Source organism: Amphiura filiformis, chromosome 5 (assembly GCF_039555335.1).
Source record: "Amphiura filiformis chromosome 5, Afil_fr2py, whole genome shotgun sequence".
NCBI lineage: Eukaryota > Metazoa > Echinodermata > Ophiuroidea > Amphilepidida > Amphiuridae > Amphiura > Amphiura filiformis.
The window spans coordinates 58,123,244-58,134,935 of NC_092632.1; the positions used below are offsets into that span (position 1 = coordinate 58,123,244).

The 11,692-nt window shown below is 36.0% G+C and overlaps 1 protein-coding gene across 1 annotated transcript in view; it reads left to right on the plus strand.

Moving 5' to 3' along the window:
- The window catches only part of LOC140153429 (uncharacterized), a 40,725-nt gene extending 36,600 nt beyond the window's left edge, over window positions 1-4,125 (plus strand). The window contains exons 10-14 of the mRNA XM_072176182.1: window positions 280-427; window positions 1,037-1,141; window positions 2,144-2,300; window positions 2,721-2,930; window positions 3,958-4,125. Of these exons, the coding sequence (XP_072032283.1) occupies window positions 280-427; window positions 1,037-1,141; window positions 2,144-2,300; window positions 2,721-2,930; window positions 3,958-4,120 (783 nt within the window). The 3' untranslated portion in view covers window positions 4,121-4,125. The remainder of the gene's footprint in view (window positions 1-279; window positions 428-1,036; window positions 1,142-2,143; window positions 2,301-2,720; window positions 2,931-3,957) is intronic.
- Window positions 4,126-11,692: the final 7,567 nt, after the last annotated feature.

The following is an 11,692-nucleotide window of genomic DNA, read 5'->3' on the forward strand; positions in this document are numbered from 1 at the left end:
TACGCTTAGAGGGCACAGGCATGGAAAATTCCAATCTGGTTACTTATTAATCTGAGATCATTTGTTCTAGTGCAAATATTCAAAATTCAAATTGACTCCACATCTTAAAGTCAACCTTGGACCTTGTATGTGAAAATTCTCTTGCTTTTATCAGAAAGTGTGCATTGCTTCAGGTTAGCAGCTGTACTACTTAGGTTATCATTAGAACAACACATCAAAGATTGCTATGCTGATATTTTGATATATACTCAAGTCATTTTTACTATTTTCATAAAACAGGCAGTGGATGTTCTTCATAAAATCCTTGAGATGGTCCAGGGTGAGGAGGATAGTTTCTTTGATGATTCCTTATCTATGACATTACCAACACCTACACCACAGAGGAAACCAGACACTAAAAATGAAGCAAACCAACAACATCTCAAAGGTATGTCTAAGGGAACAAACCAAAAGATCGATGACGTCCTATAAACGTAACTAGTTTCGTTTCTCAGCCGACCCCCTCCCTCCCTGTCAGAAACGTAATAATGAAATGTTGAAAATTTTGACATAATAATAATGACACATTCTTCAGACCGATGTTTTTGTACAAACGTAATCGAGTATTTTTACCCCCTCCCCCCTAAACAAAACTAGTTTCGTTTATAGGACATCATCGATCTTTTGGTTTGTTCCCTAAGAGTAATAGTGTATTGACTTCATAATCATTGCATAACAAATTACCACACATGTTTTGTGTATGGGTATTGAATGCCAATGCTTATGTTTGAGTGTATATTTTGTATGAGTATGTTTCCAGTCTTGCTTGTGTGTCAGTTGTATTGTCTTTGGATATGTTTAGGTATGATACAACCAGGAGTGACAGCGTTTATCAACAGAAACTGAACATGCTCACAGTCACATACTTAAGTTTACCTAAGTCTTCACCTTGAAATTTGATATTAGCTGTCTTTATTCAGCTGCAAACATATGTATGGTGTGTGTATGGTTGTATATTTCAGTCATAATCTTTGTCATTATTATTGCTTTCTTGTAGTTCCTCCACTGAACTTGGGTGATACAGACAGGAGTGATAGGAGTGAAGACATTGACACTGAAAGGAGTGATGATAGTTTCTTTGACAATAAAGTACCTCTTACAGGTGAGCAAATTTTTTGGTAAATTCTTAGTAAAAGAAAACTGACCTTAATCAACTTTTCATACTTATGAAAAAACAGTATTTGAGACTGTAGCAAGAGTTTTAGTAGTTACTTCTGGTGCACATGTTTGGGAGTTGAATCCCTGATGGGACTGCTTTAATTGACTAAGCAGAAAATCATCTATTATTGTTCATTTATAGATTAAAATTGGAAGATTCCAAAGTTGTACATAGTACATACTATAAAAAATTCAATAAGAGTCAAGTGTAATATGACAACTATTTCAGAAAGAATCAATTATAATCAGCTGTGAGATCAGAGTATGCATGTGATCAAGCATACAACCCATTGCTTAAAGGGGTATACATCCATTTTGTTAGCACAAATTTTAGCACAAATTAAAATCAACTCTTAGAGCTTTTCACACCAAAAGTTTCACAAGGTCAATTCAAAGAGAAAGGTGAACAATATCCAAAATTTTGCTATTTAGCAGTATTAAAGGAGGAATCAGTAAAAGTTATCCTGCCCAGGAATTGAACCCAGGGCCACTTGGCCAATGGAGCTGGACAGACTGTAAATTTAACCGATAAGCGGTCACTCAATTAGAGCCACCATCAATGCAGAGGAATATAACATGAAAAACAGTGGCTTTTACGATGGAAATAAGCAAATTCCAAAAAGACTTGCCTGTTTATGATGGCAGCCCCATACTTTACGCACAACAGGAAAAAGCAGATTTTTTGAATGACAACTTACATATTCTATTTTTATGTTTTGGGTGTCAAAATTAAATGACTCTATATCCCTTTTGAAACTTTCATCTCAAGGACTACCAAATTTTGCAGGAAATGAAAGTACAAGTTGTTGCAATTTTGTACATTCGCTCTAATTTTTAGACATGTCACTCAATTTCAGACGTTTTTGTGAATGTTTTAAAGAACCTAGAACTTCCTGTCTTCATATATAATATAATACAGTGAATAAATTCCATATTTCATCTTCAGAAACTGATGCCTACCAGCGGTTGCTTGGAAACACCGTAGACAAACCCAAAGGGGAGGCTAAGGAGGATATAGAAGATGATGATGAGTCTGATTCATCAGAGGATGAAATTGAAAAAGCTGCCAGGATCACACCACAGACACCAACGTCAGGAAATAGGTCAGATTAGGGGATATTCTGGACTAAGCATAGAGTAAACTTTGATCAGTAATAAATAAAACATATTAAACAGTATCTCAAGCATTTTTGAACAGTAGTAGTATATCCATTTCAACAATAATGTTTTGCAGATTTCCTTTTATAAATTAAGGGTACTGCTAATCCACCAGCACAATATTATTTTGTACAAGGTCCTATGCACACACTTGACATTGCGCACATATACACAAGGATTAACGCTTTAAAAAGTCCTTGCAAAAGATTTATAAGTCTATGGTTTTTGATCAGGTTGAGATTAAATGGGGTTTTTTTTGGTAATTCAAAATAATTGCTGTAAGTGTTGTATGATAAATATGACATGGACATTGACAGATTCAGAATGGGTTAATATTTAATATGTGGTGTATTTTGAAATTACAGGAAGAAAAGAAATGTGCTGTCTTCCCTAGGTGGAAGTCTAGGTATTAGTTATGGCAGTGACGATGATGATGATGATGACAGCAAATTGAATGTGACTGGTGGTGGATCAACTCAAAGATCTGATCAGATATCATCTGCAAGCCAAAGTGATTTAGGGAGCTCCCCATCTCCACCCGGTACTGGGTATGTCCCATCGGCTATGGAACACAGGTTAGTACACTCTACATTGTTTTGAGCTGAATGAAGCCACTTGTTCCTAGAACTGAATAGAGATGTCCCCTTTGTTTGCAGCCTTGGGATGTCATCCCCACAGGAATGCTGCCAGAAGTTCTAAAATTTTCAGAATTGTCATAATATCAAAGATCATGTAATAAGGCTCTGGTGGGTTTCTATCTACAGCAGTTCTTTTATAATTTCTTTTCCAGCCATGGAAGAAAGGTTTGCTTTATACAAAGACATGTATTTTTTACTTTGAGAAACGGTGTGCTAACACACCCTGGCTTTAAAAAACATTACTCTATAAGGGGTTATTTTCTTGTACAGCATTTTACATGATTTCCAACAGAGGGGACATTTAGGCCTGTTGGTAGTTTCACAAAATTCATATCTTTACAATGTTATAGTATATTAAAGGCCTATTCAGTGATTTACTCATCAGGAAAATACACTTTTTTTACACTTTCAATGGGATCACTGAATGGACCTTTAAACAAAAGCTCATATTTGTTTGTTGCTAAATTCCCAAAATACATGAAAATCTAATACCTCTTGTACAGAACATGGCAGAAGATGTAATGGGCTATTCCATTTAAAATTCACACTACCCCTGTGGAAGATTTTGGAAATATTTGCCACAGGGGGAGTATGGATTTCAAATGGAATGAGCACATTAGGCAGCTCCATTTGAATTTTGCACACCCTCTGAGAATGATTCAACCTGAATCTTCCCTTGTGGGAGAATGGGTTTCAAATGGAACTGCTAATGTGTTCATTCCATTTGAAATTTATACTCCCCCTGTTTAAGATATATCCAAAATCTTCCACAGGGGGAGTGTGAATTTTAAATGGAATAGCCCAATTCAGGAGAATGTCTACCTTTGTGTAACCAGGATTTCAAACATGGAGCTGAGCGACTGGCTAAGTCTGCTCCTTCAGCCACCTCCCTCAATCTCTTTAGTATTTAAAATGTGAATTAGTTATAACAAACATGTCTCTCTGAAATGTTTTGTTATTTCAGCATGAAATCTACTGCCAGAAGTGACCCTCTACAAAGGTCAGCAGCATTCTGGGGTGCAGAGTCCGACATGGATGATGAGTCGGAGATGAGTGTACCCATGGGAACGGGAACCGCTACCGTCAAATCGGAAGATGACAAAGATGATTTTGACTTCTATGATTAGGAGCCGCTTAAGAAGAAGCTGAAGGTGATGAATACTAGTCACAGGGAGTGTAGGTAAAGATATCAAATGATTAATGGTAACCAAGGAAGCTTTATATTGTTTTAGGTATTCAACAAGCATAACCATAATATCATATGGTTGCTATGTATTCATGGTTGCTATGTATTTATCTATCTATTCATATTTGTTTGGTGCTTTTCACCATTATACCAAAGATCAGCTAATATATGAGATATCAGAATCAATTCAATTCAATTCAATTCAATTCAATTCAATTCACATGTCATGCATGCAGGCTGCAATTTCTTTTAGGATTACCAGCCTGACTTAGGGTGGTGTCAAAAACATTGAAAGTAGAGCCTTGTAAGCAGATTATATATGTACTTTGATTGTGAATATTCCACTGCGCAATGATACATTGGGAGTCAGACAGTCAAATTAAACACGCTACTCTTTTTGAATTGACAGCAAGTCAGGCATCAACAATTTTTGTTATTGATTGTCAATTGAGGGTATTCTGGGGCAGGCTCTGACCATGCTCCGATGATTGTGGATCACTTTTCTGGGATCAAAAATAGTTCATCATCATTGATATATTTGATGGCAGGGTCAGTTGGGAATACCATTGTGGGAAATACATTGTACCTGGTAAAAAGCACTGGTCAGTGCAATTTTGGACCCAGGAAATACTGTAACAGAAAAAGTAAGAGGGGATTATGCAGAATTTATGAGGGCGGTAGACCAAGTTTAGGGACGGGCAGAAACCTATCAAACCAGTACTGGGGCTACAAAATGCAAATAAACGGCCTGAATAGTAAAGCAGTCGAAACACAGGATATAGGTTGTTCATAGTTCTTCTTATTATTCACTTTTCTTTTCATCATCAGTTCATAAGCTTTCATTAACAACAATCGCTGTTTACACACATAGTCATAGTCAATATAATAAGTCAATACAATGCTTTTGTGTGGTTTTATGTGCTGGATACCAAAATGGCAAGGCATTTATATAATAAGCTTACAAAGAACAGCACTAAATGCCTCTCTATTAATTAGACATAAAGTTTAGTTCAACCGAGCAAGACAAGACACAGAAAGGAGTCTGTAAAAGAAAGTGTGTTATTTTTAACACCACATTAGGATAGATGTGCACCATGCCAACCTAATTATCAGGTCCAAACCTCTGATTTAAGTATGCAACCAGGGATGGGTAGTGATGTCTCCCAGCAGCATCCAGGTCTCCCAGAACGCTTTAGGCAATACCACGAAGGCTCGTGGCTAAGGACATGGCCTTGGTTTCATCTTGCCAATTATACAGTTCTGCTGCTAGCTCAAATTGGAGCAGTTAGTCAGTCGCAAGATGTCGTACCGTCAGTGTGCGGTGGCTTCATCTTGGGTACGTTAGGTACATTTTGGTTTCGACTTACTTGGGACGGCATTGTTTGCGGTCTGAACATCATGTTATCGAAACCCTGTGTTGGAGCATTTGGCACTTGGCTTTTTGCCTGAGGTGGTGCTTGTTGCTCACTGTTTTCATGTGCATTCAGATTTGACACTGCTAAGTATATGTCTTGCAGTTTTTGCTTCAAATCGGCATCATTTGTTTCGTCATGATCTCCGTCGGGACCATGGTTAGGATTTAGTAAGTCATTTAAGGGGGTACTACACCCCTGCCCAATTTTGTGCCTATTTTTACATTTTTTTATCGAAAATCGAAATTTGGTTCCCATTTCATTTAATACTACATGTACAACTTTCTTTTCTACTTCTTCGATGTCCAATGACAAGTGAGATGTTATGAGATGTTCTAAATTTCATCATATGCAAATGAGATTTTTAGGCTCCTTCGATTGGCCGAAAGTTTCTCCACATAAGGAACGATGAAATCAAATGGACATGATTGGTAGGCTTGGTAAAAAATGATGAGGTTAATTAATATTAATTAGGTTAATGAATAGTGAATGACCATGCTGAATTTTCAAGCAGAAAACAAAAGAATAAAAGGAATTTAATTTAAAAGAATAGTCTCTTATTCATCTCAATGGAGGAGTAGGCCTGTAACGGGACCGAGTTCTGCAAAAATGAGACAAAATAACACTGTCTAGTTTTCCTTCTGGTAGCGTATAAACCTGGTAGCGTATAAAACTAGTAGTGAGACTACAGATATAGTGGCAAGAGGCGATTTCTCGAGAGTCATGTAATTTATTTATGAAATGTGAATAATGAGTCTATATATCACTGATGAGTAACCTCCAGTATTTGTTGAGTATCGTAATATTGTGTGTGGATCCAAAGAATGTATAAAAATGTAACCGTCTATCAAATATCCTCAGTACCTCGTACGTACTTATGATTAAGATAGACCATATAGTACTGAATTGAGTCGTGGCGGCCATTCCTGACTCTAATGTCTCCTTGGGCCCTACGTAAATTGAGACCTCAGTACTTCCTAAATATCGCTATTGTACATGAATAACGAAACGAAAAGATGCTTGAATCAAATGGGGACAACATTTAATCCATGAAATTATATCTGTATCTTCGCACTGGCCTGAGCCTAACAGATATCCAATGATACTCAAATTACTATGACAGCAACTAGATTCATGAGTTGTAACTCTATTTAATCTTGAGGGGATCTCAACTCTTCTAGTTATGAATCAAACAATATAAATCAGGATGATAACACGCACTTCCATAAGTAATGTGGTTCAACCTTAAGTTGACGAGCAACCACAAAATTTGCTTAATCCATTATCATTCCTGAATACTGTTTAATCGCTGATACTACGTTAAAACTAACAGAATAGGACATGAGAAAAGACTCAGAGACAAATTCTTAGTTTAAATTCTCATCATAAATAAATATAATTTCTTTTGTTTTACAACTCTCATTGTTTGCACAGTATAATAAATAGCACACATACATGTAAATACCTTTGAATACTCTTTGGCATACTATAAATATTTCTCCATGAATATTTATTAATTATCAGGCTCCAAATTTATGCAAGCTTATTCATATGACAGGGAATTGACACAATAAATTATCAGACTATGGATATAAAAATTCATTACTCTTGGCGAAAACATTACTGTGTATGTTGATTATAAAAACATTGCCATTGTTTACAAACATATTGCCATTGTTTACAAACAGCGATCAGCTGATTGATAGCTGTCAAACATAAACTCTAGAAATACGCGCTGAGAGCGTATTACATCCACAAAACTCTTACACAGTGTAATGTTATGACTTAAAAAGTAAACAACTTTTATCGCAAGGATACCCAAGTATTATCAGAGGCTTGTAAGCTTATTACTTTGGTTTGCAATCTCAAATAAACAGGTTTTATAAACCTTTATGTGTGTTGAGCATATCGACTTTTTGGAGTAGAAGTAAATAGAAAATATTGATTTCCAAAGATCAAAATTCACTGACGATCTTTGTATACAGTCAACCGGCATTTAAAGGTTCGGTTGAAGAGACTGTATGGATGGTTTCCTGTTCGCCATTACAAAATACGAGCGAAAAAAAAAATGGTCGGGAATTTTTACTACGTACGATTGACATTTCATTTATACAGAGAGTAAATATAAACCAAAACAATTCCTTTGTTTACAATTGAACTAATTATTATTAAAAACAAAGGATTTTTCCTATTATTATCTTAGGAATTCCTACATCATGTTTTCTACAAATTCATTGTATTTACAAAGCAAAATCTCTCTGTATCATAGAGTTAGCCTGCTCAACTTTACCAAGCGCTCCGGCCCGGAAGATGTGTACATTGGTACACCAAGCGCAAAACTGCGCATTTTTAGATGCTTTTTAAGCATTAAACCTCATATTTTACTTTTGGGTATTTTCCCAAATTATTACTCGAGATTTGAAACCTACCAATGAGATCTTCTTGACTCTTCTTGAATCTTCTTTAATCTTCTTACCACAGAATTAATATACACAACTGTATCCATCAACGACTTTCAGCAAAGTGAAGGCCAAAACTTTTTCGTTGCCTTTTATACTACCCAGTCCTCCCAAATAAGGAACTGATCAGTCCTTATATGGAATCAATGTTCCAATGCGGATATGCAAATCTCATAAAACTTCTATTTTGTGAAAACATTATAAATTTAGAGAAATAAGATGACACCACAAAAATACAATCTTGGAAATATATCCAAGGAATTCAGGAATATAAAAGTGCCAAGTTTTATGTATCCGAAAAGGTAAAGATGGACTTACAATCGCAAGTTGGCACATTTTTGTGAAAATCTAGAGAATTCTTGCCAAAACAACTTTTCTCCCGATGGCGAGCTTGAAAAGTCAAGGTCACTTTGTAACCTGATATAAAATACACATTTCTTTGTTACTGAGCATAATCACGAGGTACGTGACTATTTTATAAATACCTGACAGTATATTTCAAGTTGGAAATATTGGCCTAGATGGCTACGAAATGAAGAAAAATGAGGTATAAAAACAGTGTGGAACTCTCTGGTCGAGCGGCATGAAACTGCACGTCGCTGATTCGACATGTGCCGGACGCGATATAAAAGTCCAAGTTTCTTCAAAAATATGACTGTGACTGTGCCCTAAAATATTCATAAAAATGACGATAGCTAACTATTGTGAAAGTGTGAGTATTCAACTCACTCGAAAAATATGATTTTGACACAAGTCATTTTTGGGCAATTATCTTTCATTTTTTGCTATTCACACACACAGTGAATTTATTTCAGTAAACTTAAATTTCGAAAAGGGTGTTCCACTGCCCGTTTCACATGTGATAATAATAAAGGAAATTACAACTGTTGCTGCAATTTATTTGTTTTTAAAAGAGGCCTAAAATATAAAAAGGTTTGAAAGATTTTTAATATCTTTCTTTACTTCAAATCTGAGCATCATGAAACTTGTACACAAATAAAGCGGAAATCGTAAAACTCGCCTAGGAATAACTTTAAAAATTTAAAGTTTGATCGCCAATGTTTACAAACAAACTCATGCGTTTCATCAATGGGCGGATCAATGTCCAATAGCGGAACTTAACCTTATCCAATAAAGTTATAACCTAGCCATCGCTAAAGAATTTCCGTACGTGCATCTCTCAGCTATGACTATGAGAACTATCTTATTTTTAAAAGTATAATAAATCATTTAATCCTCTCTTTTTATCAAGGATCTAATTACAAACAATGTAGAGATGAGTTTCTCAGTCCTAAAAGAATTTTAAATTAATATCTGGAAATTGTCAGCTTTAAAATTGGGAAAGTCAATTGCTACGAAGCTACGATTAACTAAACCGGCAACTCGGCGCCTGTGCAAGAGTTAGCTAATTATCATACGACATCTTGGCTGGTTTCTTTTGTACAGCACAATCTATAAACGGGCAAACAAGTTGCAGGGAAATTTTACTATGAAAGATTTCGCGGCAGTAAAGCCGGAAAATTGCCAAAAATTGTTAATAATAGAAACATTTTACAAACGACCAGTTAAACTGGCTCAGAAGCTGACGATTAACATGTAGAAACATGCTATTGTAATAAAATACGAATATTTTCGAATGGACATGATTGGTAGGCCTGGTTAATTAATATTAATTAGGTTAATGAATAGTGAATGACCATGCTGAATATTCAAGCAGAAAACAATAGAATAAAAATAATTTAAAAGAATAGCAATGCTACCTTGTAGGCTCGTATTCATCTCAATGGAGGAATAGGCCTAAATAAGATAACAGATAAAAATGAAAAACAAGAACTCTATTTAATATCACATTAATAATTCATAAGCACTTTCCTAAATACTCAAAATCTCTGGGACTATAGACTTTATTACATGTGATGTGCAGCTTCTAATAATAACATTGGTCAGAAAGCCAAGCTTCTTACCATATTGCATGGAAAACATTCCCAACTGCCGTCTCCTTAAAATACCTATTGAACATGACCACAGGCTTCTTCCATGGCTCTCTCTAAATTAGTCCTGCTTTATGTTGTTGAGAAGGATTAGTGATACTATCTTTCAAGTTCTGCAGTCTTAATTCATGCTTATTGCTCAATATGGATCTTTTCTTTCATACAGTCTATGGAGGAAGGAAGTAACTTGGTAACTTTCTTGTGCAGTTTATTTTCATACCTGTTGGTGGTTTGTTAGTGGTTTCCCAATCCTCGGGCAGAGCATGAAGGAAAATATGTATTTCCCGGTTATCGATAGGCAATATCTCCAAAAGTCTTGTTTCAAAAGCAGCAAATTTAAGAAGCTACCCACTGGGTAGCCATCATTAAAGGCCCACCAATCATCTGTAGGTATCCACCTTTCTTTAATTGCTTTTTCCACATTGGACGTCTTAGGCCATTGTAATATATTTTGTACATTATCTATCCATGCATCGGGCACCACTCCTTCCTCTTCCCTCTCTTTATCGCCTTCTCCTTCCCGCCATACAACTCTTGTCCAACTTATGTGCTATGGATATGGCCATATTGTTGTTGTGACCTTCAACCATACTTCTCATGCCTTTGTTTCTGTTTGTGCTGACAATTTTGGGCCTTTTAGTTGTAGGTAAAGGTTGATTGAAGCTTGCTTCTGCTTTGTCCCCATAGTTACATTGCATTACAATATATGGGGGCTCAACTCTATTATTATAATTACATGGGTAATTGCAATTAATTATTTGTTCCAAGCAGTGTTTCTTCCACTGATTTGGAGACATTCCGCAAAATAATGCCATAGGCCAGGCTTGAATATAATGCTGTGTCAGTGCTCGGGCCCCAGTTCTTATAAAGTAGAAATACTCAGAGACTTGTTTCAGACTAGAAAACATTTGCACAAATTGGTTTTCTAACCTGAGCAGACTAGCCACTTCTTTGTGATGTTTACTGCAGAACTGCCAGATGAAAGAGGCATTCCAATTTCCAAGTATCAGTGTGTAGGCGCTCAAACTGCATGTTGACTAATAAACAGCCAGTGCAAATGTTAGACGCAACTGGTGACGCAAAAACAGACGCACTGTCCTACCTGATGTACAGGTGAGGTGCAGTGGATGAACATAACTGGAGACAGATAATAAAGCTGACCAAAGTTCAGTACAAACCTGGTAGAGCTTGACTGGTAGTACATAGCAAATAATATCTTTAAAAGTAAATGAAGTATGTAGAGGTGGCTATGTCGAAATGAAAAGTTGGGTAATTGTGATTAATTATGCAATTAATTATGCAATAATAATTGTAAGTGACCCCAACCCTGATTGCCAGTGGGTACACTTAAAAAATTCTTGATTATAATTTATTTAACATTGTTAGATTAAAAGATAATTATTCCACTTCCACCATAACATACTTTGAATTGGCTAATGAGCCATAAGAGTCCTATATCATATGTAGGAGACATTTGAAGCTGTTTGTACAGGGCACCACACCTGTATATTTATATAATTCTCAGACAGTTTCAAAAAGAGTAGGCGAATAACTGCTGGTCCTGATAATCCCAATAATCTGTACTGTGTGGATATTCACATTATATAAATATAAAGTAAAGATACCACCTGTGCCAAAGGCTGCAATCCCA